The sequence below is a fragment of the Equus asinus genome, chromosome 21, assembly GCF_041296235.1.
Source record: "Equus asinus isolate D_3611 breed Donkey chromosome 21, EquAss-T2T_v2, whole genome shotgun sequence".
Taxonomy (NCBI): domain Eukaryota; kingdom Metazoa; phylum Chordata; class Mammalia; order Perissodactyla; family Equidae; genus Equus; species Equus asinus.
Window position 1 is genome coordinate 50,476,599 of NC_091810.1, and position 27,464 is coordinate 50,504,062.

Consider the following 27,464-nt stretch of genomic DNA (forward strand, 5'->3'; position numbering starts at 1 on the left):
CGCGGGATCGTGTTTGTGTTTGACCCGCGGGCGCCGGCTACTGGGCGCGCGGTCGAGGCCGGTGCCGGCGGGGCGGGGCGGGCGCGGCGGAGGCGGCGGAAGAGGGAGCGGGAGCCGTGGGAGGCCGGGCGCCGCCATGGAACTGGGCCCGGAGCCCCCGCACCGCCGCCGCCTGCTCTTCGCCTGCAGCCCCCCTCCCGCGTCGCAGCCCGTCGTGAAGGCGCTGTTCGGCGCGCCAGCCGCCGGAGGCCTGTCGCCTGTCACCAACCTGACGGTCACCATGGACCAGCTGCAGGGGCTGGGCAGGTGAGGAGGGACCGGCGAGCAGTGCCGCGGGCCGCTGGCCTCTCAGACGGCTCTCAGGGAGATCAGGCCGGGAAACGGGCACGGAGAAGGGCGAGACCTGCCCGCCCGCATCAGGCGGGGGCTCACCATGTGCACCCTCCCCCCAAGCGGAATGTTGAGCGGGAGAGGCCCCCCTTAGCCCCGAGCCAGGCCCGGTAGTAGGGGGGGTGGGCGGCCCCAGCTCGCCACTTCTTTCGGATTGCCCTATACTCTTCTGTCCCTATCCTAGGAAGCTCTTTGAAATCTACCCCCACGGGGCAAAAGCAGGCCGTTCTAGGCGCTCACTTCCACTCTTTGCTGAACTTCCTCACAGGATCTTCGTTTCCTGTGAGCTTTGTTCCTTCTCAACAAAGGGACATGGCATTTTGTTTCCTGGCGTTTGCACAAAATCATCGCAATCGCTCTCCCCGTGCACATTCCTGATGTCCACCCCGATGCTTTCCATAACGAGGCCAGGCCTTTTCACTCAACTTTCCATACTCAAAAGCTCCCTCAACTTTTTCTTATAGCAAGAAATGCATCCTACAGTGTTTCTGGTGGAGCTGTTTTCCCTTCAATCTTGGACATCCCATTTTCTAAGTAAGCACGTGTCTTACACGTTTTCCAACCTCTGAAAAGCAGGAACTTGTCCTAGTCATCTTTCATCCCAGCTTTGAGCACAGTACCTAGAACACATGCTCTCATTTCAGGAAATACTCCAAGAGGCATCATAGTTTATCCTGTCCTACAGTGTGACCCAGGCCATGCTGACCCACTCCTTTCTCATTTCCTTTTATGCTCTAGTGCTAACTGGCTGTTCTGGATGGCAAAGTGTTCTGTGGTGTGGCCTAGATGATGATTGATGAATGATGGTTGATGGCAGCCTGGCTACTTGCTAACCTCATGGCCTGTCTCCTGTGTGTGACCTTTTAATTATGTCCTAGAAATATATACATAGAATTATTTCTCTTGGTTTCAGTGAGTATGAACAGCTACTGGAAGTGAAAAACAGCAGTTTGCAGAGAATGGGTTCCTCCGAGTCAACTGATTCAGGTATTCTTTTAGTCTTCAGTATTTGTCACGTGTCTGCTTTGTGGGAGCAATGCTTGAAATTTGCTGAAACTTGCATCTCCACCTAGGAACTTAGTCTGGTGAGTAGTTGAGACAGTAAACAGAAGTCATGGCATTGGATTTCTTAAGAACAGTACAGAGGAGCCCCTGCCACAGTTTGTGAAGAGAGGAAACAAGTGTCAAGTGTCTGCAGGGAGGTGATGCGCTTGGTCTTGAGGATGAGTAATAGGGTAAAATTAACCATATCACTATAAGTGGCAATTCCAGAAATCTTATTGGTTAAAGTACAGAGTCAAACTGTTTAAAGTATTATGAAATTATTTCAGTGAGCCTGCTATGGAGGAAATGTGCCAGTGCATTTTATTCTAATTTATAAATTCACGTTACTGCAGAGTTCATCTGTATTTGCACATATACTTTAGGTTAGGGAACTGCAAGAGCAAAAATCTTCAAATATAGGCTGCTTAAGAACTAGGGATAGGATTCTCATTAGTGGCAGTGTGGCAAAGGAGAATACCACTCAGGAGCTAACACCTAACTTCCTTTAAGGTTGTACACACATCGTGGAGGAAAGGTGTGCTCTAGGCAGGCACTGGTGGGTCTGGGCCATGCTGAGCAGTGTCTTCTCCACCCTGCTGCCTTTGAGATGGTCACCTCGCTTGGTGTTATTTTGTAGAAGACAATACATACTTGCCTTGCTTGTCATATAACATAATTGTATTTTCCAAAGCCCAAAATTATGACAGGATAAAATATTTGAAATCCAAACTATTCCAGAAAACTGGGACCTATTCTTTCCGTAGTTGGAACTCACCGTTAGAAAGTTACCTGGGTAACCCCCATCTGAAAAGCCAGGCAGTCACGAGGTTTGGTTTAATTCACACTCCTCAAATCCTGTTTCCCTTGATGATATTTGATGGCAAGAAGGAAAGGGAGATTAGTAGATATATCATGAAAATATTAAGACTTGAGCAAATATAAACTTTTTGACAATCAAATAGAGACTCAGCTTCAATTCTGGCAAAAGTCCCAGCGATAAGTTTTTGTTGGCTGCCTTAGAGAAGCAGTATTAATAGTTTTATTTATTTGTTTGTTTATTTTCATGACAAGATGGTATTTCATGTATTATTCCCTGAGACTTTTTTTTAAATTTCCCATAGGCTTTTGTCTGGATTCTCCTGGGCCCTTGGACAGTAAAGAAAAGTATGTATTCACTGCTTTTAAATGTTTGTGCTTAGAAAAAAGGTTTCTTAATTTTTTAATGAAATTCTTCATCCTCTGGACTGGAGCTGTAGATTTATTAGCTGTACCTGGTAAGATTCCTGGATCTATACCCTGTAAACAATCTGGTATCTTTTGAGATTGCGTGGTTTGTGTCAGTTTTCAGAACTTCCCTTCCTTTATTTTAGCTGTAATTTGGGGGTTCTTTTCCAGTCTAACCCAAACCCTTGCTCTATCCTCTGATGTCATAGCCTTAGGAGAACGGGTATATTTTAAGAGAAGACCTGAGCTTGCTTTTTTCACCTAGAAGCCCGGTGTTGGGTGGGTGTGTGAGAACAAGACAGCTTCAAAAATCTGTTCTTCCATCTTGCCCAAAATGGGAATATTTTTGTCTCCTCCCAAACTATAGGTTAGACGCTGTGAATCTGCTAATATGAGAACCTCTTTACTTGCTTTGTTCTCATCATTTACCTTCTGATTTCATTGCAGCCTTGAAAATCCCATGAAGAGGATAAATTCTCTACCTGTAAGTTAGTTCCCTTGTTTATTTTGAACTAATACCTATTATCTGGCCCCTTACCTACCATTGTGGCCTTGACAGTAGACTGTAATTTAGGCCGTGAGGACTGCTATTCCTTAGTCCCATAAACACTCTACCTAAAGAACTTCAATAACAGTTGCCTCTTAAGGGCTTTTCTTCCATCTCTAACTATCAGTTTTATCAAACCAGAAAGGGTTCTTTTTGTACAAGTGATGTTATTTGGGAGTGGTTTGACACCCTACATCCCTGCTGAGAGTGCTGTAGACCTTGTGAGGTTAGGCTAAAGCTGTGTAGGAACTTCTGTCCCGCATTCTAGCAAGGTGGAGCCCTGGCCACATTCACTGGTTACCTACTGCAGTGTGTGAGGAGCTAGGCCCTCCCTCCAGCTTTCCTTTTTTCTTTAGAGAACTGAGTTCCCATTGAATTTTCATTTACATGCCCTAATTTCTTTTGTCACTGATAGCAGAAGCTCTTGGGGTGTAGCCCAGCGCTGAAGAGGAGCCATTCCGACTCTCTTGACCATGATGTCTTTCAGCTGATTGACCAGGATGAGAACAAGGAAAACGTGAGTTGTGGCATCAATCTACTAACCTAGGGCAAAGGAAAAGCCCACAAGTGTCAGTGGCTCACAGAGAAATGGCTGGGCTGCTTTCTAAACCTTCACCAAAAGTCATGATGGTCTTTGGCCTCAGAACAACCTGCATTTGGATCCTACTGCTTACTAGCTGTGTGACCTTGGCAAGTTCTTTCTTTTTCTAGGCTTCTTTGTTTGTAAAATAGGAATAGCAGTACCTTGTAGGGCTGTGTGGGAGTTGAATAAGATAATGTAGATAAAGCATTTCAAATCCTTCCTGGCAGGTAGGAGTTGCTCAGATAGTAGCTCTTAGGAGTAATTATATCCATAAATAGTTTATCTGGAAAGGTCTCCCCAGGCCTTCTTTGCCTCTTTGTGCTGATCCTGGGATGAGTTGTAAGCTTAGGAAAACACTTCTTGACAGTATTTGAAAGACTAGGGCCAACAAGTCCCAGGGAATCTCAGCGTAACTGAAATGGTAGCTCAGGGGGTAAGCTTGTGGTTGTCCGTCCGAAACTCCAAGAACACCCTGACCTGATTTTTCTCTCACACCTGGCAAGGTGCCTTGCACAGGGTAGGCATCCAAAAGTTAAATGAATTAGCTCAACTTTTCCAGTCTTCTTTCTTACTCTATTTCCATATCTGTTTTCTCCCATTTTCCATTCTCTGCTAAAATGCCACCGTTCATAATCCTTATAATCTTCCAAATTTGGTGTGAAGCCTACTGCCTCCATGAACTCTCTCAGTGATTCCTTTGGCAACTTGCAAGATGTCCTAAGGGAGAGTACAGAAATGAGTTCCTGCCTTGAGTGCTTGGAACACTGTGTCAGCCTCTGCGTAGTGCTTTCTACTAAATAGTCCAAAGCTATACTGAGGCCTGGTTCCCCCAGCACTGTCTGAACTTGACTTCTCCCAGGGTTGCCTGGAGCTTTGTTCTAGAGGGGAAACAGTCTTAAGTTAAAGAGCTCTTGCTCTGTAGTTGTCCTGTCTGGCCATGAAGCCAGATCTTAGGCACATCACTTACCTGTAAGGCCTACTTTCCTCATCTATAAAATGGGGATGATTGGGTTGTGGTTGATGGTTAAATGAGCTAATGCACAGCAAGCACTTAGTGCTGTGTTAGCTTATAAATACTCTGATATTAGCTGTTATTGCTCTGAGCCTAACATAACAAGTTAAGTGGATATTTTAGGGTAGGAGGATTATAAGTGCTTTTAATTTTTAAGTAAATGGAATTATACAGGATATATTCTATCACTTCTGGCTTCTTTCTCTCAACATTATGTGAAATTCATCCATGTTGTTGAGTAAACTAGTAGGGTTTTTTTTCCCCTTTGCTTTTAGTATGGTATATAGTAATTTTAAGTGGAAAAAGATTATCTCCCATTGGTAGGAAGAAGGTGGAAAATACAAAGCCCTCAAACGTATAAATCTAGAGTGGAAAGTTTCGGCTCTCATTCACAGGCAATTATATTGAAATGATTTTACTTTAGATTTTAGAAAGTTGATTTAGCTTATAACTCAGTATTTTGTATACTTGGCAAATACTCATGTGTTTGTTAGGAAAGAAAGTGTTTGTGGTGAGAGAAAAAAATGCTGCCTTAGAAGTTAGCTGTTGACAGAGTCTTTGAAATTCTTAGTTACCCAGATCCAGTGTTGGAATTAGATCAGAAATGGGTAAACCCTTAGTTTGGAGGCAGTTATAAGCAGGTGATCAGTGCCCACTCCCTTGCCTGCCTCACGTGAGCTACAGCCAAGGCCCTAGAGCTGGTTTTCATGAACAGTAGAAGATGTCTTGACTATACTGTCTTGCAGGAAGCCTTTGAGTTTAAGAAGCCAATCAGACCTGCATCTCGTGGCTGCCTGCACTCTCATGGACTTGAGGAGGGTAAAGACCTCTTCACACAGAGGCAGAACTCTGCCCCAGCTCGGATGGTATGTGCTCTGGCTTTCATAGGGGAGATCTGATGGGAAGAGAATTAAAGCACCCTCTTTAAATTGGAGTTGAAGACACTATAGTAGCTCATGCTGTCTTTACCTTGACTTTGTCTTTTGAAACTAGACTGTCACATTTTTTTGTGTTTTTGCTGTGTCTGGAGAACAGGCAGGCAGAAGCAGAGTGAGAGATGCTATGTTTGAAATGTTGGACTTGAACAAGGAATATTTGACCTTGTCGATTCTGGGAAAATAATCTGCAGGCATCCTGCATCATTCCTCTAAATGTATGTATGGTGGGATTATATGTCTTACTTAAAACTTGCCCTTTACAATGCATCCTGAGTGCCAAGAGGTGCTTCCCACAGTGATTTTGTTTGAAGAGACCACTTGGCTTCTTCCAAAGGTGGTTTCTTAAGAACTATGATGGAGTCTAGTGAACCCACTGCATATAGGCTACCTGACCAGTATTTGAGGCCACTTGCCCCTGGTTTTTTAATTTTCCAGACAGACTGTCATTCCAAAGTTTCCTGCGTTGATCTGACAGCTATAGACTAGAGAGGTCCAACTTGAGCAAAATGACCACATTTGATCTCCAGGTTTTCCTGGGAACTTGCATCTGAAAATACAGCTTTCCAATCTGGCTGGTGGTCTGAGGTTCAGGTTCAGCAGTATTGCTGTTCTGTCTAGCATTTGCACAAAGTACTTTTATGTTTTCTTGTATTTAGTCCTCATAAGCCTGTGAAATAGTTGGAGTTAGTCCATTTTACAGACTGGGAAAGTCCGGTTAGGCAGGAAGGTTGGGCAATTTGCCAAAGGACGCAGATAAACAGAAGACCGGGATTTAACAAAATTTCCTGATGCCCAAGTACACAGTAACCTTTAGAGAGTTGGGTAAAACTAAGCATCTTTAGTGTGTGCTTGAAGACCAGAGGAGCACCAGGGTTTCCTGTGGTCATTTGGCCATCCCTAATTATAGGTGCTGAGGGTGCAAACTGAAAGAAAGCCAGCACTAATCTCAGTGGTTTGGCTTTTGATCACATCTGAGGGTATTTCTTTCGTATCCTTGCTTTTAATCTCCAAGCATAATCAGTGACTTCTTGGTATAAGAATCGTGGAGTAAGAATTAGGTCTTGTCCAGAGATTTGTCTGTTATTTTCTATAGCACATCTGTACCTGGGGTCCCAGAACCTAGGTCACAAAAACTGGTATTATATAGGGGCTGCCCAGTGGCATAGTGGTTAAGTTCATGTGCTCCTCTTCAGCAGCCTGGGGTTCACCAGTGAGGATCCCGGGCACGGACCTATCACCACTTATCAAGCCGTGCCGTGACAGGTGTCCCACATAGAAAATAGAGGAAGATGGGCACAGATGTCAGCTCAGGGCCAGTTTTCCTCAGGAAAAAAAGGATTGGCGGCAGTTAGCTGCAGTTAGCTCAGGGCTAATCTTCACACACACACACACGCACACACACACATAAAATTGGTATTAGAATGTGAGCCTTCAAAAAGTGCTGCCCTGTGATACAGTTGCCTGCTCCTGGGCTTTGCTGGCTTAAAAACTGCCAGTGTGCTCAGCTGCACTTGTGGAGGATCAAAGGCAACCCAGAACTTGTTTTATATTGTGAAGCCCAGCTAGTGCCTGAACCAGAGTAGGTGCGCAGCACGAAGATTCCTAGGTGAGTGATCCACTCTGAGAACCCGAGGGCCGCTTGAGGATTAATGCATTTATACCACGAAGGGATTTAGATTTTAAGGATTATCTGTAGGGCTTAAGTTGGGACTGCCTTGTTACTGTGGAAAAAAGATATATATCTCAACTTTATTCCTGGCTTTGGAAAGCACCTGGAAAAGAAATAATTCAGTATCAGCAATATTTGTATTAGCAGTGTTATCTCTAGATGGTAGATTTATGAATGGTTTTTCTAAATTTTCTATGTTAAATAGATATTTTGTAATGGGAGTTTCCCCCAAAAAACAATATAAGGTTGCTGTTGCCGAATGAGATGCCCCCATTTTCACTCCAGGAGTGATTCTTTGTCCTAGGGAGGGAGTGTAGGAGGGAGAAAAACTTGGGCTTTGGAGTCAAACAGGTGAGCTGGATGATCTTGGTAACCGCTCTTAAGCATTGGTTTCCTGTAATTTCAGATTTTATTTTTCCTTTTTCTCCCTAAAGCCCCCCAGTACATAGTTGCATATTTTTAGTTGTGGGTCCTTCTAGTTGTGGCATGTGGGATGCCTTCTCAGCATGGCCTGACGAGGAGTGCCATGTCCGTGCCCAGGATTCAAACTGGCGAAACCCTGGGCCACTGAAGCAGAGTGTGCAAACTTAACCACTTGGCCACAGGGTCAGCCCCCAAGCAGCTATCATTTAAATTCCAAGTCTATAGAACTAGATTTTCTAGCACCAGGCCACCCTTTATTTCCCTCTGTCAGAGCTAGTTACGTAAGCTTTCTCTAGGCCGTTTTGTGGTCTCCGTAGAGACTTGTATCTTCTCACCCTTCCTTGTTCCAGCAGATTGTTATACTTTCACAACCCTCGTGTTGCTCCATCTTCACCAGTTAAAATCCTGGTAAAACAAACCTTGTCCTTCACAAGAGGCGATGCCCAGATCCTACTGTAAAGTGAATTGCTTCTGGGAAGAGTTCTTTGTGAAGACTACTAGGCCTGACTAATCTTGGGATTCATTTTCCTTTGGTTAGCGGCTGCTAAAATTTTACTTCTTGTAACAAATATTGTATGCTTTCCTCATAAAAACCAGTGGCCCACTCAAGGAAATCAAAGCTGATCACTTATTAACAAGCCATGAATTCTGTCTTGTAGCTTTCCTCAAATGAAAGAGATAGCAGTGAACCAGGGAATTTCATTCCTCTTTTTATGCCCCAGTCACCTGTGACTGCCGCTTTGTCTGATGAGGATGATGGCTTCATGGACCTTCTCGATGGAGAGAATCTGAAGGTACTGTGTGTGTGTGTGTGTTTTTCTATCCATTCTACTAACTACCCCCTGGAGAAGCCATGCAAAGAACAGCGATTCCCCAGGGCTTGAGTTGGCTGGTATTTTTGTTCATTTGGTGAGGATTTATTGAGACTCTGCTTCTAGCCTGATTAAATCCTGTCGGGGGACTTCAAAAGAAGGCACTGATGATCCTTCTTACCCTAACGGAGCTGACAATCTGTTTTTGTGTAAGAGACATGAAACCAGAACAGTGGAGGACTGGCTGCCACGTGGCATAAATCTAAAGAGACTGAGGATACCTCCTCACATACCTTCACAGGGGGTGCTTTTAGTTATGTTCAGATATCTGAACTGTTAAGTGTGGTTCTCTTCTGACCTTAAAATTTTGGGGAGTGGGGAAGACGCGTGAACATTAGATGCCTCCTATCTAAGCCTGTCTAGTATTCTTAGGCAGAATTATACCTAAAGCATTTAAACTAATGTTAATCTCTAGTGGATCTTTGTAACACAGTTTTTCTCTTTCTTTAGAATGATGAAGAGACCCCATCATGCATGGCAAGCCTGTGGACAGCTCCCCTTGTCATGAGAAGAACCACAAACCTTGTAAGTTGTTCTGGTGTGTCTATAGGGAGCCTTGAGTAATTGGGCCTCTGGGACAGAGTGGACTAGACTAAACAGAAAACTAACCCATTTGTCCATGTCCTCACTGGCATCAAAAATTGTTTCGTGTGAGATTCTGTCTTTGAGTGTATGGACCTCTCCCCTTGACTGATTACTAGTGTTCTCTGGTGTAATGCACACTGTTTTTCAAGTTTTTTATCCTCATTTGTGTGTGCGAAAGTCTGGGTAATATACATGCATGTAATCCTTGTTTTTATAATTTCTAGTTCATCCCAGCTATTCTTGGTCAGAGAACAACTGGTTGTGAACTGAAGGACTTTATGTAGCAGAGCTATGTTAACTGGAAGGGAGGAGGGATCAGTTACAAACATGCCACTTACGAGCCTATTGTGACTGTTTAGAATACTGCTGAAAATGTTCTCTGAATCATGTGAAGAGGAGGGAACAGATTGAAGGAACTTCGTAAATTAGAAATTTGGCTGTGATAGAGGTAAAGGAGAAGCCATGAGAATGACACCAAAGTTTTCAGTTTGAGAAATACTGTTAAGGTAGTTCCTTGATTTTATTGGGTGTTTGTATGTGTATGTCTGTGTTTAAGTACCCGGAGGGTAGAAGAGCTGCTGTCTCCTGTCTTCTTAGCATCTGGTATGGTGTGGGTGTGCCCTTAATATGCCACCTTAGCTGGGTACAGCCAAAGGTTGAATGGAATGACAGGATTTAGGCACCTGGATTTTATACCCCACCTCAGCTACCTATTGTGACCTTGAAGGATGCATTTCGTTTATGCATCTGTTCCTAATCTATAAGGTGTTCGATTAGAAGGGACCAGTTACTTTTGGCTCTACCATCCAGGTAGTTTGAAAAAGCCTTTTTAGTCTGAAGACTATTTTCTTTCTTTTTTAGATCATTCTCATTTATTTATACTCCATAGCATCTAGCACAACACTAGACAAGCAACAGTAACTCACAGAATGCTTATATTTTTTAATTGAAAATACCCACCATCGATATATAGACAAGATTTATGTTTCCATCAGAGATACCTTCAAACAGGAAGTAGAAGCAAGGCTGGGCCCTCACAGTTACACATCATTTATTATGCAAACACCTAGGGAAAATTAGATATCATAGTACAGACTCAGAGTCACACACCTTTAGGTATACATAGAAGCTGATAGCTACATTTTTAACTATCAATGCCCCTGAACTATAAAAATGGGACAAATGAACTAGTCTTGAGGCTATTTACAAATTATAGTAGATTAACATGCATAGCTTTGAGGAAATAAGCTACCCTGGTACAAATACGAGGACTAAATTTGCCATGGGTCCTTTTGAAAGACAAAATTATATGTAATGTGAGAATGCTTGGGAAATGGCTTACCAGTTTTATAAATTTGTTTTAGAAATCATGAACATGAGTATTAAGGGCCCTTCACAGTGGGAAATTTCCTTCCACAAACATTTATTGCAGCCTCACAATAGCTGGGGGCTCTGTTGGAATTGTGGTTTCTGCCCTTGAGGAGTGCATAATTCCCTCTGAGACCCTGTTGAAAGCAGTGGACCCTCTTCCAAAAACTTCCAGCACTTCTGGATAAAAAAAAGAAATCTATTCTTGCTTTTCTGAACAACATTCTGTTAAAATAAACTTCAGAAAAATTAGGAGAAAATTCTTGGTTTCTGGGAGAGGCAATGTGGAAGTGACTCACTCCACTGGGAACTATTAGGAACATTTCAAAGAAGAGGCAACATTGAAATTTTAGTATCAGCTCCAAAGAGAGTGGTTTACTGGAGTATGAAGGGACATTGTGCACGGAAGGAAAAACGGAGCCAAGGCACACTGAGTCGTGAACAGGCTGATGTGAGGTTAGAGAGCTGAACTTACACTGCCTCTATCACTAGGCAGATTGGCTGCCCTCAGACTCTGGGAAATTAGTTTTTAAAAAAACCAAGTACCGTAGAACATCTTCCTGTATTTCCTTTGGCTTTGTAAGTCTTACATTAAAATGCTCTGATGTTATTTAAAAAAAAACACCAAGTAGGGGCTGGCCCCGTGGCTGAGTGGTTAAGTTCGCGCACTCCGCTGCAGGTGGCCCAGTGTTTCGTTGGTTCGAATCCTGGGCGTGGACATGGCACTGCTCACCAGGCTGCGCTGAGGCAGCGTCCCACGTGCAACAGCTAGAAGGACTCACAATGAAGAATATACAACTATGTACCGGGGGGCTTTGGGGAGAAAAAGGAAAAAAATAAAATCTTTAATAAAAAAAAAAAAAAAAAAAAAGACCAAGTAGAAAGAAGGACTTTTTTTTTTTTTTTTGAAGATTTTATTTCTCCTTTCCCCAAAGCCCCCTGGTACATAGTTGTATATTTTTAGTTGTGGGTCCTTCCAGTTGTGGCATGTGGGACACCGTCTCAGCATGGCCTGACGAGTGGTGCCGTGTTCGAGCCCAGGATCCAAAGCAGCGAAACCCTGGGCTGCCAAAGCAGAGTGCGCAAACTTAACCACTCAGCCACGGGGCTGGCCCGGAGAGAAGGACTTCTGAACACAATTTTGAAGGCACTTGTTCCTCTGCGTACCCCTGCCCCCTGCAAACTCTGACTCAACTCAGTTTTTAACCACTTTACTGGCTCTTTTTTATAGTATAGTCTGGATAACCTCACACCTTTTATGGATTTTGGTGGGGTGTTAAATCCTGTCAAGCTGCTTGGGCAAGATGTAAGTAATAAAATAGAGGGGAAGAGGAAACAAAAAATATGTTCGCGGCTGGAAGGTAACAGTTTGACTCTTAGGACTCTGTATAGACAGTAAGCTTCTTGAGGGCGTGGATTATCTTTCTCATCTCCATATAATGTCAGCTTAGTACATGTTCGTGGAACACCAGGTACTGAGTATCTATGATGTGCCAGGCCCTGCGAGAGTTGCAGGGACTAGATGAATGGACAGTGTCTGTTGCCTAATTTAGGGTGGATCTTAAACCATTCCAGAAAACCCTGGTCCATTCTCTTTACCATTCAAGTGAGCAAGTTTTAATGAAAGGTGGGTCTCTCCCTTTTTTCCCCCCTAAGGGCAATCGATGCAAGCTGTTTGACTCCCCTTCCATGTGTAGCTCCACTGCCCGGCCAGTGTTGAAAAGACCAGAACGATCTCAAGAGGAGTCCCCACCTGGAAATACGAAGCGGAAGAAGAGCATGGCTGGGGCCAGTCCTGGAGAGGCAGCTAGTCCAGAGAAGCCCCAAGAGGTTGGTTTTGTTGGTTCCTTTTGGCTTGAGGAGAGTGATAACTCTATTTTTCAGTTCTAAAATTTCTGTTTTGTTCTTCCTTTTCTTTGCTGAGACTTGCTATTTGTGTTTTTCATTTGTTTCAAGCATGTTCATAATTGCCTGTTGAAGCATTTCTGTGATGGCTACTTTAAAATCCTTCTCAGATCATTCCAGCATCTGTGTCTTGGCTTCTATTGATTAGTTCTTGGTATGACAAGTGATCTTTCAATTTTATCTGTATGTTTTGGGGTATTATGAGACTGTGGGCTATGTAAATCTGTTTTAGCAGGCCTCTGATACTGCAGGGAAGGTGGGGGTAGAAGTTCAGGTTCCCCAACACAGCCTCCCTTGACATGACACATAGGGTCGGGGATAAGTCTCATTATTGCTGGGCAGGACTGGGAGTTTAAGCTCCCTAGTATGCCTCTGCTGACACCATCCCAGTGGAGTAAAGATTGGGACACTTAATTACAGCTGGGCAAGGCGGAAGTCTAATAACTCTCTGCCCGCACTGGCAAGGCATGGAGTGGGGCCATAATTTTTTCCTTCGTGTTTGGCCAGAGTAGAGTATTATGTTGTCTAAGAGTTGTCTTGATAGGCTGCCCTTTTCCTAGTCCTTTGGCTGGGGAGAGTGGGCTTTTCTTAGGCCTTCTTTTTTAAAGATTTTATTTTTCCTTTTCCTCCCCGAAGCCCCCCAGTACATAGTTGTGTATTTTTAGTTGTGGGTCCTTCTAGTCGTGGCATGTGGGACACCACTTCAGCATGGCCTGATGAGTGGTGCCATGTCCACACCCAGGATCCGAACCGGTGAAACCCCGGGCCACCAAAGCGGAGCGCACAAACTTAACCACTCAGCCTCAGGGCCAGCCTTCTTGGGGCTTCTAGTTTCTTTGGGTTTGCTATCTCCAGCTTCATGAATTCTATGCCAAACTCACTTGTTTTCTTGTTTCCTTATTTATTTAGATCTATAAATTTCCCACCACTTTAGATTTGTCTCACAACTTTGTAGTGTTTTACATTGTCACTTAGTTCTATGTATTTTAGTTCATTTATTTCCTTTTAATTGACCTATCATCCTATCATAGCCTAATAAAAGTTTATTTTTTATTTATTTAGTTAGTTATTTTTTTGCTGAGGAAGATTCGCCCTGAGCTAACATCTGTGCCAATCTTCCTCTAGTTTGTATGTGAGTCGCCACCACAGCATGGCTGCCAACCAGTGGTGTAGGTCTGTACCTGGGAACTGAACCCAGGCCACCAAAGTGGAGCACACCAAACTTAACCACACTAGGCCATGGGGCTGGCCCACAAAAGTTTAATTTTTATAAAGGTTTCACCTGTATTCAAAATAAGTATCCTCCTTGGTATCAAGTTCAGTATATCTAATTCTATCAAATCAAAGGCTAAAGTTAATGAATTCCATTACTCATAGTTGTGTGGTTTGTTTTCAGTTATTTTGGAACTTCCTCCACTAATACAATATCACAAACACCCTATACATCTGTACACAAATGTAAATTATTTTCAAATAGCTGCATGAGAGTCCTTATTATGGATGCGCTATTTTTCTGTTGATTAATGTTTCCCGTTTTTCAACACTACAACAATATTCACCATCCTTGCATTTTCATTTTTAGGGGAATAAGTGAGGTTGTTGGGGCAAATGCTATGTACATTTACTATATTTTTCTAAAAAGGAGTCAGCAATGCACATGCCTACCAGAAACAAATGAATTGACGACTTTATCCAAAGTGTCCCCAGCACTGAATGTTACCATTCCTAGGAAGTTTTTGCTATTTTGATATGTGAAAAGTAGTATCTTGTGTCTCTTTCTTGACTCCAGGGAAGTCTCTTCATTTCTGATTGACCATTAGCTATTTCTTTGGGTGAATGATTTGTCTTTATAGAGTCATGGTTCTCTGGGCATAAGTCCTATGCTCCTTTGCATTATTTATTCTGTGAACTAAAGCCTTTGAAATAGTTTTGCATCTAGCTATGGTTACTCCATTTTTATTAACTTTTTAATATATTTTGGCTTACGTTCATAGATTCCCTGATTTTAAAACTATTCTTGCTTCCTGCAGTGTCGTATTTGGCTTATTTAGAATTGCTTTTGTATACACGTTTTTCCTTCATTATCCTGTCCTTGTATCAGATTTTGGTGTTAAGGTTTGGTATTAAGGATTATAAAATAAACTGGAGAACTACCCATGTTTTCTGTAGCGTGAAAAAGTTTGAATAAATATCAGTCATCGTAAAAGGTTAACTAGATCACAGCTATGAAAACATGTAGGCCTGGTGCGTTATATTTCATAATCTGCTTTAGTTATGTAACATGTGATGGACATTTTGTTTTTTTCTAATTAAAAATAGAATTCTAGGTTAAAAGGCAGGAACCTTTATGAAAATTTGCATTGTATGCATATCAACAAATTGCCATTCAGAAAGCTTCTAGTTTATATATCAATATTTAAGAATATTCATTTCCTTTTACTCTTGACATTCTTGGGATTTGCCTTCTTATTTTCTTAATATTGTCAAATTTCCAGTCTGGGTTCAGTTTCTCCCAGTTGTCTCCTAAGTGCTTCTTCAGTTTGCTCACATCAGGTTTGTACATTGCCGTTGTTAACAGGTCTCTTATTCTTTGGGTTCCTGCTCTCCATCTTTTCGTTTCCCTCTTGCACTTTATTTGTTGAAGAACTCAGGTCATTTGTCCTATAGAGGTTCCCACAGTTCCTTGGGGTCTTCTAACATTGTCTTCTATCCCCTCTATATTGCCCATAAGCCTTTTTAATCAGATTCAGATTCCATTTCTTTGACAAGAATATTCCGTGGATGCTTTTGTTTACTTTGATCAGGGGGCACAATGTGCTGGGCAGCCATCAATGACTGTTGCCTAGATTCAATACTTCATTTAACCAGGATTTCAAAAAGGTGATCCTGCAGTTCTATCATTCTTTCTTCATTTATTAGCAGAATGTTCCTATAAAGAGAAACTTATCCACATCACACTCTTTGGTCACCCTTGGGAAAGGCAGGATGAATGCTGGATCTCTTTATTTGCCAGTTTTCCAAATGATGCCCTACCTTGCATCTTAACAAAGTTGGCACTGTGGCTTATGGGTTGTTTTTCAATAAAAATTATGAACTCATGGATTAAAACATTTGATGTTTTTCTATATATTGCAGTTTTTATCCTTTTTAATCCTCAAATTAACCCCTTTTTTGACACCTGGCTACCTGAGAGATAACCTGAAGGTTGGCCCCTGAGGTTTTGCTTTCAAAAGTAAACTATAACCTTGGGGCTGGCCCCGTGGCCGAGTGGTTAAGTTCGCGCGCTCCGCTGCAGGCGGCCCAGTGTTTCGTTAGTTCGAATCCTGGGCGCGGACATGGCACTGCTCATCAGACCACGCTGAGGCAGCGTCCCACATGCCACAACTAGAAGAACCCACAACGAAGAATACACAACTATGTACCGGGGGGCTTTGGGGAGAAGAAGGAAAAAATAAAATCTTTAAAAAAAAAACAAAGGATTCAAAACTGTCTTTAAAAAAAAAAAAAAGTAAACTATAACCTTAATGAAGTATTTTACTATATATTCTGAAAACCATGAAAATAAGAGTATATCTTGGTGAATTTTTATGGAGTGAACACACATTCCACCCATAAATCCCACCTGTAATCAAGAAAGAGCATTAGCAGCATCCCAGAGCTGCTCCTTGTGCCTCCTCCCTCAGTAACACTAACCAGTCTTCTGACACTGTAGCTGAGTTTTGCCTGTGTTTGGACCTTATATACACGGAATCATACTGCATATATATGTCTGGATTCTCTTGCTCAACATTGTTTTTGTGAGAATCATCTGTTGTGTGTATCCACAGGGGTTTGTTTTCATTGCTGTGTTTATTTTATTAAGATGAACAGACTACAGATTATCTGTCCTGTTTGACATTTAGATGGTTGTTCACAGGTTTTGGCTACTGTGAATAAAGCTGCTGTTAACATGATTGTATAATTTTTTCCAGTTTTATCGAGATATAATTGATATACAGCACTGTATAAGTTTAAAGTATACAGCATAATGATTTGACTTACATATACTATGAAATGATTGCCATAAGTTTAGTTAATATCCATTATCTCATATAGATAGAAAAAACAAATTTTTTTCCTTTGTGATGAGAATTCTTAGGATTTACTCTCTTTACAGAATTCATCTATACCATACAGCATTGTTAACTGTAGTTATTATGTTGTACATTACATCTCTAATATTTATTTATCTTATTACTGTAAGTTTATACCTTTTGAACACTTTCATCCACTTCCCCCCAACTCCCACCCCCTATCCAATACCCGTGGCTCTGGTAACCACCAATTGATCTCTTTTTTTATGAGTTTGGTGGTTTTGGTTTTTGTTTTAAATTCCACATATAAGTGAGATCATAAAGTATTTGTCTTTTTCTGACTTATTTCACTTAGCATAATGCCCACAAGATCCATCCATGTTGTCATGAACAGCAGAATTTCCTTCTTTTTATGGCTGAATAATATTCCTCTGTGTGTATGTGTGTGTGTACTACAATTTCTTTATCCATTCATCAATCAATGGATGCTTGGGTCATTTTCTTGTCTTGGCTATTGTATCCCCTTATCTTTTGTTTTGGAGGAAGATTAGCCCTGAGCTAACATCCATGCCCATCTTCCTCTACTTTATATCTGCGGGATGCCTACAACAACATGGCTTCATAAGCAGTGTGTAGGTCCGCACCCGAGATCCAAACTGGCAAACCCCCAGCTGCCGAAGTGGAGCACATGAACTTAACCACTATACCATCGAGCCAGCCCCTTGGCTCTTGTAAATATTGCTGATATGAACATAGGAGTGCAGATATCAGTTCAACATAGTGTTTTCATTTCCTTCAGATGTATTCCCAGAAGTAGAATTGCTGGATCATATGGTAGTTCTATTTTTAATTTTTTAAGGAACATCCCTACTTTTTTCCGTAGTGGCTGTGCCACTTTACAATCCCACCAATAGTATACAAGAGTTCCCTTTTGTTCACATCGTTGCCAGCATTTGTTATCTCGGGGTTTTTGGGGGGTTTTTTTCCTAAGGAAAAATTCACCCTGAGCTAACATCTGTCTCCCATCCTCCTGTTTTTGCTTGAAGATTTGCCCATAACCAACATCTGGTGCCAGTCTTCCTCTATTTTGTATGTGGGTTGCCACCACAGCATGGCTACTGGCAAGTGGTATAGGTCTGCACCTGGGAACTGAACCTAGGCTGCTGAAGCAGAGCATGCTGAACTTGACCACTAGGCCACTGGGCCAGCCCCACTCTTGTCTTTTTGATGATAACCATTCCAAGAGGTGTGAGGTGATATCTCATTGCGGTTTTGATTTGCATTCTCCTAATGATTAGTAATGTTGAGCACCTTTCCAAGTACCTGTGAGCTGTTTGTATATCTTCTTTGGAAAAATGTCTATTCAGGTCCTTGGCCCGTTTTTGATTGGATTATTTGGGTTTTCTTTGAATTGAGTTGTATGAGTTCTTTATATATTTTGGATATTAACCCCATATCGGATACATGGTTCACAAATATTTTTTCCCATTCCATAGGTTATCTTTTCATTTTGTTGATCGTTTCTTTTGCTCTGCAGAAGCTTTTTAGTTTGATGTACTCCCACTTTTTTATTTTTTATTTTGTTGCTCATGCTTTAGGTGTCATATCCAAAAAATCATTGCCAAGACCCATGTCAGGGAAGTTTTTCCTATGTTTTATTTTAGGAGTTTTATGATTTCTAGTCTCACATTTAAGTCTAATCCATTTTGAATTAATTTTTGTGAGTGGTGTAAGGTAGGGATCTAGTTTCATTGTTTTACATGGGAATATCCAATTTTCACAACACCATTTATTGAAGGGACCATTTTTTCTCCATTGAGTATTCTTGGCTCCCTTGTCAAATATCACTTGACCATATTTTACTTTTTGTTTTTTAAATATACACTTTCCTTTCTCATGGAACTGCTGGGTCCTAGGCTAGGCATGTGTTTCGCTTTAGTAGACACTGCCAAGTAGTTTTCCAAAGTGATTGTACTCACAGCAGTGTGTGAGAGTTCCCGTTCTTACACATCCTCACTAGTATTTAGTGTTGTTCGTCCCCTTAATTGTAACCATTCTGTGAGTGTGTGGCATCTCTGATCTTAATTTGCATTTCCCTGGTAGTCCTTCCTCTTTGTCCTAGATTTTCCTCTCTGTGTTACTTGTCCGTGTTTTTTGCCCATTTTTCTATTGGGTTGTCTCTCGTTTCTGGCAGTACTTTATTTCCAAAGATGAGTCTTTTTTTAGATTAATGTGTCTTCTACTCTGGCTTACCTTTTCTCTTACTTAATCTTGTTCTTTTGATGAACAGAATTTCTTGATTTTTAAATTCTTCAATGTATCAATCTTTCTATTTATATTTAGTGCTTTTTGTGTAGCGCTTAAGAAATCCTTACCTCCCCATGATTAGCCCTTTTGACTTGTCCTTAGAAGTCTGAGAGCTTCTTTGCTACCACCGCAAGGTGTTCCAGGTTTATCTTGTACATTTCTTGTCCCAACCTGGAGTCAATCACTTCTTCAAAAAGCCCTGGTTTCATTTAGTGTAAAATAGTGTTTAGAGAGCGCACTGTCCTCTAGGGGCGCTCACTGCACCCCTGGAGCTTCTCAGTGGATAGAGCTAAAACATGCTTTTTTAGGCTAAGCCCTAATTTTAATCCTCCTTTTTTAAAAAAAAGGAAAAATTATTCAATTAGACACTAAAATAATAGTAGACCTAGTCAGTAACCCATATTCTTTTTTTCACTCTAGATTCAGTCAAATAAGGCAAAATCTCTTATTTGCTAAATATAGACATTAACATTTCAGTCTCCTCCTTATGGCATATTTAGATGAATGTTTTCAAAAGTCCTATTCAGAACCCTGGCCTCACTCTCCACCTTTGACTTGTTACAGATTCTACATCAATCTTTATCCCTCGCATCCTCCCCAAAAGGGACCATTGAGAACATTTTGGATAATGACCCAAGGGACCTCATAGGAGATTTCTCCAAGGTAATTGCAAGCAGAGCTGCTCTGGCTGTGTGATGCGGAATTGGAGGGGTTACCTAGAACCCCCCTCAGCCTTCCTGAGGTGGCTCCTGGGGTGCCCCCAAGAGGACATAGTTTGAAATTTTGTTAAGATAAAGAGACAAACTCATGATCAGGTGTATCTTGGTCTCTGTGGAACTGTAGACCTTACTGGTGCTGATCAGAGGTTTCAGGTAGGGAGTTGCTCACCAACCCAAAGTCAAGGCTCTCTGGGAACTGTGTTTCTGATTACAAAACAGTAATGCAGGAATGTATAAAGAAGCAGAAATAAACTTAAGCCTCACTGCAAATCTATATACCAAAAGGTTATCTTAGAAGGTTCAGGGTTGAGACTGAATTTCTCCATTGTCCAGAGAAGCATGGCCTTTAAGGGAAAAGGCCCCCAGGGAAGTCCAGAGGAAGATCTGCAGGTGGCCTAACGTGGATTTGCTCCGGGGAGGAGCTGGCTGCCTTTGAGCTGTAGGTGAAATATGAGGGTGGGTCAGGGAATGTGTCAGCAGTAGCTTGTTTAATTACATGTGACTTGAAGGTTACCAGATGAATCTTTCATTCATTAATTTAGCTAACATTTATCGAAGTACTTTTTTTTTTTTTTAAGATTTTTTTTTTCTTTATTTTTTCCTTTTACTCCCCAAAGCCACCGGGTATGTAGTTGTATATTCTTTGTTGTGGGTCCTTCTAGTGGTGGCATGTGGGACGCTGCCTCAGCGTGGCTTGATGAGCAGTGCCAGCCCCTTTATCGAAGCACTTGTGTTTGGCAGAGATTCCAAAATGAGATACAGTTCCTTCCCTCAAAAAATTTAACACATGGTCAGTAAGACCTGTTGTACCATGTGGACAAGAACCACGTCTACCACATGGTAGATTGAAATAAATGTCAGTGCAATGTAAGCAGCAGGCTAAGAGAAATAAGAGGGGCTTTGTCTCAGCTAGAGGATTGGGGAAGGTATGAGTCTGAACCGTAGATATTTCAGCCAAGTGGGTTTTGAAGGAACAGGGACAGATAAGTGGGTTAAAAATAGAAGACAATTCTAGTCTGAAGGGAAGAGCAAGGAAAAACCTGGGTATGCCCTTGCTAGTGGAACTTTCTGCTTGAATTGAAGCATTTGGTTGTGTTTGTCATAATGAACCCACACATGGCCATAAGGATGGGCGAACACTTGACTCAGCTGGTCGCCCTCATGAGTAATTGCTGACGTACCCATCTTCCCCCTCAAGGCTGGGCCAGGCCTCATTTTTCCCATCTCCAATGTCTGGCACCATACTGGACATAGCAGGTGCTCAGGAAATGAGTGAAGTTCACTCCACACTGTGTTCTTCAAGTGCTATTCACAGTCAGGCTGCTGGGATGAGGAGTCCTGACAAAAGCAGGAGGAAAAGGAAACTACCTGAGGCTTCTGTATTCAAATCTGGCTTCCTAGCTGGCTGACCTTGGATACAGTGCTTAGGTTTGATGTATCTGAAAATGGAAATGATATGCCTTATAGGTTTGTGTGAAAATTAAATGTCAGGATGTTAAATGAAGTGCCTAGACAAGTAACTAGCATGTACTAACTATTAAGTTAAAGGTTGTTTTTTAAAGCTGACTCTTACCAGGCAGGCAAGCGGTATAAAGGTTGTATTTATAGGCTTTCAGATTTCCTAAGTATCTCTTTCCTTTTTTTAAGGGTTATCTTTTTCATACAGTTGCTGGCAAGCATCAGGATTTAAAATACATCTCTCCAGAAATTGTAAGTCATCCCTTTGGAACCTTCAGCACATAGGATATTTGAATCTGGTTGTTGCTGGTGGCCAAAGTTAATTTTCCTTGGCTTTCTCTCCATAGATGGCATCTGTGTTGAATGGCAAGTTTGCCAACCTCATTAAAGAGTTTGTTATCATTGACTGCCGATACCCATATGAATATGAGGGAGGCCACATTAAGGTATGGATTCCTGAGTGTTGCTGTCAAGCCCTGCTGTCGTGGGGGGCATAGAAGGAGCCCTAGATAGCATCTGTGATTTTTTAAAAGGGGGTGTGGTAACACCTGGCTGCTTATTAGCTCGCATGCTGGCAGTGCGTGTGAAAGGCATTTGACTGCTGGTGCACTGAAAGAATGTTCCCTGGTCTACATTGCTCGCTACCACATTGTATAGCAAGTGCTTCCTCTTCTGTCCCTCACACTGTCACCATCAAGGGCAATTCTAGGTGGCACACACTGATTTCTAAGCCATGCCTGAACATCCCAGGGCTCCTGACTGGGAGAAGCCATTCTCTGGCAACATTTCCCAGTCTGTGCTGGGCCTAGTGATGCCTCTTAAGCTTGTAATTGTGTTAAGCTGCCTGGTGAAGGGGGTGTTGGGACACAACTTTCCCAGGAAGACAGTATGTGGTTGTGCCATTTTAATCTTTTAACCAATATAATAGTGTTGAAAAATAGTAAGGAGGTACTTTAAATACAGTGTTAGTGTTTGCCACTGTCTTATGGCTTTTGAGAGTCCCCAAATTCAGAAATACCACTCATTGGGCCAGCCCCATGGCACAGCGGTTAAGTTCACTTGTTCTGCTTTGGTGTCCCAGGGTTCGTCGGTTCGGGTCCCAGGTGTGGACATGGCACTGCTTGGCAAGCCGTGCTGTGGTAGGTGTCCCACATAGAAAGTGGAGGAAGATGGGCATGGATGTTAGCTCAGGGCCAGTCTTCCTTAGCAAAAAGAGGAGAATTGTCAGCAGATGTTAGCTCAGGGCTAATCTTCCTCAAAAGAAAAAAATTTTTTAAAACATTAAAAAAATACCACTCATAAAGTGCACAGTCATAACAGAATTTGAGGTGCCTGTTTAAAGATCACTCTTGCAGAATCATTACTGCAAGTGTGAGATGTGCAGGTGCCAAGAGTCTCTGGTGCCTTCACAGGGGGCAGTGAACTTGCACATGGAAGAGGACGTTGAAGACTTCTTACTCAAGAAGCCCATCGTACCTACTGATGGCAAGCGCGTCATCGTTGTGTTCCACTGCGAGTTTTCTTCTGAGCGAGGCCCTCGCATGTGAGTATCACACAGAACTGGGCTCTGCAGCGTGGCCCCCACAGTGCTCCTGTGGGACATGGTGGTATATGGCTCACACTTGCAACGTCCTATTGGACATCACAAGTCATTTCCATGCCTGAGCCTACACACATATCATGTAAATACACAGTCTTATAAAAGTACAAATTCAGGTGTAACAGATGTGTTCTCAAATTCTTATCTATTTAGCAATTGATTGATTTTATGAACAGCTTCCTTGAATGTAGTTTATAGGCCTGACCTGACAGTTTCAGTTGCAAAGAGCTGGTGGGCTTCTCCAGTCCAGGCTGTCTGTGGTACTAGTGTTGCTCACACAGTATCCTCTGAGGATCTGGCCTCTGCTTCCTCACCCCGAGTCCTGAGTTGTCCTTCCCTCTGCTGGGTGTGGCTCACTGTTAGTCCTTCCGTTATATTGAGCTAAACTCTGGCTCTTCCAGTTTCCCCCACAGTCCTTAGTTGTCCTTAGTTCTACCTATGGGGCTGCTGTTCTCAGATGATATCCTTCAAGTACAATGTGGTTGCTCTTTATGCAAGTGCCAGAAAAGTGTGAAGTCCTCAACCGCAAAACTTGAGGTGATGCTTTCAAACATTTGTCAAGTCCAGCTTTGTGAAGTAGTGGGTTGTGTAGTTTCATGTTACTGCCATATTAGGGTGAAAAGAAATACCCTCCCACACACATACACTCCTTATTAGCAAGAACTTCTATGAGGATTTTGGTGTCTAAGGCCCAGTTATAATTTACTACCCAAAGGTATATTTTATGCCAAAATAGATGAAAGTATAATTACAATAAAACAACGTTCACTTAAGATTTAAAATAATATTCTGATGCTCCAACAGCATCCTCCACTCTCATTAATGGTAATAGGACTGGTGCTGAAAAATGTGGTCAGAAGTGAGTGGTGGTATTGAAAAGCTTGGGATAGGGCCAACCAGCTGCCCATCATTATCCCTGTGCATTCAGAAAGGACTGCAAGCCTGGAATGTGTCAGGCACTGTTAGGCACAGAAGGTGCAGCAGGGAGCCGGACTGACAAGGACTTGCTGCGGGGGAGGTTCCCGTGGAGAGACGTAAGATGATGGTGACAAGTGCTGAGAAACCAAAGAGGGACAGACACTTAGAGACAGGTGGGGCAGCAGGAGTGGAGCTTCAACCAGGGTGGTCCGAGAGAGACTTCTCACAGGCGTGTTCTTATGCCACCTTTTGATTTTGAACCTTTTCAAAGCTCAAACCATTTCCCTGTACATGCTTTACCTGATGTCATCAGTTGCTAATATTTTGCCACATTTGCACACACATAACTATACACACACACCTGCAGCAAGAATTTGGCACATGCGACTGTCTCCCCAAGTCCTTCAGCATCTGTCTCCTAAGGATGAGGACTTTGCCCTGCATTAGTACAAAACCATGATCACCTGAAGAGGTGGATTTGAGCAAGGCCTAATGTTCATTCACGAGTGGAGTTATTCACTCTACAGATACTTACCATTGCCTCTTGTGTGCCAGATACTGTTCTAGGCACTGGGGAGAATAGCAGTGAACAAAACAGACAAAAACCCCTGCCTTCAACGAGCTTACATTTTAGAGTGGCAGGAGGCAGACAACATGATAAATATGTAAACTATACAATATGTTAGAAGGTGCTTCAGAGAACAAGAAGACCAGAGGTGGGAGCTCCAGGCAGGTTAGAACAGCAAGGGGGCGATAGTGGCTAGAGTGGAGAATGACAGGGAGAGCAGCAGGGGGTGGGGATGACAAGCTGTAGGCTACTGTAAGGGTTTTGGCTTTTGTACCATGCGTTGGGCAGTGAGGAGCCAACAGTCAGGTGAGGATATGGGGAAAAGTATTCAGTCCAGGCATAGGATGCAAATAGGTGCCCTGAGGCGGGAGCAAGCTCAGCCTGTTTCAAAGTCAAAGGAAGAAAGAAGCCCCTTTGGATAGAGGGAGGTACGGGAGGCACCGATCAAGGAGGAGGCAAGGGAATGTGGCAGGGCTAGAGAATGCAGTGGACAGCTCACTCAGAGGCTGTCACCGCAGATTAGCTGCGGGTGGCAACAGGGCGATGCCCAGTAGGGGTCAGATGCTAGGGCTGTTTAACTTAGAGAAAGGAAAGTTGGAGGAGAAACTGTCTACCTTCCAATACAAGGCAGTGGCTCTGGCTGTGAACATTGTTCCTAAAGATCACACATAGCCAGGAACTCACAACTTGACAGTTTCTAAAAGTAAATGTACAGTTGGGAAGATGTGTGTAAGAAGTACTTAAGCCACAACCACTGCTTTCACTGTGTGATTGTCTTCATACTTCTCTATGTTGGAAGAGCTAACCTTGCTTTGGCCTTCTGCTATAGGTGCCGGTACGTGCGAGAGAGAGATCGGCTGGGTAATGAGTACCCCAAACTCCACTACCCTGAGCTGTATGTCCTGAAGGGTGGATACAAGGAGTTCTTCCTGAAATGCCAGGTAAGTTGAGCTCTCTGGAGAGCATGGTCCACCCCTCACCCAGGTTGGACAGTTGGATCTGTCTCATGGTCGTGGCTATTTCTTGCCAGAGGTCTGTGGACTTGCCCTGCACAAAGAAGGGCCCTAGAACCCACTGATCAGGTCTGCATTGCAGCCCCAGGCAGGGAGGGAGCAGGATTGTGAAGGTGGAGCAGGTGTACCCTGACCTCATCCTCTTATCTGCCAGTCTCACTGTGAGCCCCCCAGCTACCGGCCCATGCACCACGAGGACTTTAAAGAAGACCTGAAGAAGTTCCGCACCAAGAGCCGGACCTGGGCAGGGGAGAAGAGCAAAAGGGAAATGTACAGCCGTCTGAAGAAGCTCTGAGGGTGGTGGTGCCAGACAGCAGCAGCCTGAGCCTCCCTCCATCCCTCCCCACTTCCTCTTTGCTGCAGAGAAACTTAAGCAGAGGGGCCAGCTGTGTGACATTTGGAGAGAAGGCCTGGGGCTTCCACCCCTTAAACCTACCTCCCACACTCCTAAGGTTGGAGCCCAAAGCATCCTGCTGGCTATGCCTCTTCTGTCCCTGTAAGATGACCTCCTTCTGCACCAGCACGTTCTGCCAAGGAAGTCGTGTGCCACAGCACAGTTCTGAGCACCAGGTCAAGATGTTCTGACTCCTCATCCCCCACAGTTGGATGAATCACCTGGGGCCTTGTTGGGCACTGGCCTTCTCTCATGAGAGAAGGGTCAGGACAGTGAAGTGGAGAGAAGTAACACAAATGGAAATGCTGCTGGCCAAATACCAAAGACAGCCTGGGAAGGAACGGTGTTTGTGGGATAACCCATATCTTTAATTTATTCAACTTCAGCGATCACTTTTCTTTTTTCTTTTCTTTTTTTTTAACTCCTGAAGACTTTTATTTAACTGCTTGAGTCATAATACTGCCATTCTAGGTAGGGTTTTACCATCCCAGGGACTACCTCTGTTTTTTATTTAAAAAAAAACAAAGGACGGGGGAAGGAGAGGACGACTTGAGAGTTGTGGGACAGAGAACTGGGAGCTCTGTCACCCCCAGGAGGTGCTGCGGCACTGGGGCTGCTGCTATCTAAAGCCAAGGACTGAGACACTGGTGGGAGCAGGCACTGGACTCAGGCGTGGCTACAGGACATAAGCTAAACCTCCCAGACCTACCTCGAAGGCCGCTGAGATCTCTTTGAGGGGTGACGCGCTCTTCCTCTCCCCAGTCCCTATGATGTTGGCTGGTCTAGGAGTCACAGTCAGGAAAGCACTTCAGGCAGCTGCCACTGCCCCACCCCTACTCCCCCAGGTCAGTGTTGGAACATGATAGTGTAGGTGTCCCAGAGTAGGAGGCAGGGAGGGGTGGGCTCTGCAGGATGGGGAGGGGAGTAGACGCTGAGTGTCTTCCTTCTGTTATTCTGATACTCTTTGATAGCTTTTATTTTCATTTTTAAAAAACAGTCATTTTATGAGTCAAGGAGTATCAAATCGGTGTTGGCTGGGCCACCCAAGGGTGGGGAGAGGGGCTGGAAGCCCTGGGCATTAGGAGAAGGACATGGGTGCTGGCATAGAGATGACTGTTTAGAATGTGTTTCTTAGGAGGCAGCGTGGTGGGTTTTGAAGGTAAAACTTTGAGATTATCATGTTTTAATTTGAGGGACAGGGAATGATAGATCATCATCAGTTGCCCCTCATCTGACCCCATGGAAGTGGGGGTCTCAAAGGAACACCTCCCAAGGAGCTGGGGCGGACTTGATTGATTCCAGACAGGCCTGTTTGGTTCCTGCTCATCCCTACCCTTAGGCACCAGTTTTCCTTACCATCTTTGCTCCACTGGGGTGTAGCCAAGTTTTTCTTAAACACAAGTCAGTCTCCCCTCGTGACTTGGCTTCTTATTCTGGGGGTGGGGAGGGAATCAGTGATGTTGGAGATAACTGGTTGCTATGTTATGGGTTTGAGCTGCATTTGGCTGTAAAACAATCTTGTTAGAAAAATATGTGGGGAGGAGAGGAGAGGGAGAAGGCCTCTTCCCCCACACACATTGAGACACATCTCAGTTGGTCTCTAATCTTGTTCGCAGGGATTCTGCTGGTTGAATGCCAGAAAAGGGAGGTGGGATGGCCTTCAGGTTGTACCAGCTTAGCTAGCACTGCTAACCAACTGTTGCAGGCTCTGAAAATAAAAACAACCTTGAACCCATGCTCTCTGCCTAGTTCTTGATGGATTTAAAGGAAATTGTGTTTCCTTTTAAGGTTCTGGGACCGCACTTGACTAAAACCAGTGACTGGGGCAGCCACATTTGCTCAAGAGGCCAAAGG

The 27,464-nt window shown here is 43.3% G+C and overlaps 1 protein-coding gene across 4 annotated transcripts; it reads left to right on the forward strand.

Annotated features, from left to right (window-relative positions):
* CDC25A (cell division cycle 25A) lies at positions 1-27,345 on the forward strand. Of its 4 annotated transcripts, none has more exons than XM_014826649.3 (15): positions 1-306; positions 1,304-1,377; positions 2,556-2,598; positions 3,106-3,142; positions 3,621-3,722; positions 5,547-5,666; positions 8,490-8,624; positions 9,153-9,227; positions 12,312-12,485; positions 19,505-19,603; positions 21,307-21,369; positions 21,465-21,563; positions 22,530-22,660; positions 25,033-25,144; positions 25,371-27,345. In XM_014826649.3, exons 1-15 carry the CDS (start codon positions 137-139, stop codon positions 25,509-25,511), a joined length of 1,575 nt encoding a protein of 524 aa, XP_014682135.1. In that variant the 5' UTR covers positions 1-136; the 3' UTR covers positions 25,512-27,345. The 4 variants fall into 4 exon arrangements, with proteins under 4 accessions (XP_014682135.1, XP_014682137.1, XP_014682136.1 ...); XM_014826651.3 differs by having other exon boundaries at positions 8,553-8,624; XM_014826650.3 differs by having other exon boundaries at positions 3,624-3,722.
* Positions 27,346-27,464: the final 119 nt, after the last annotated feature.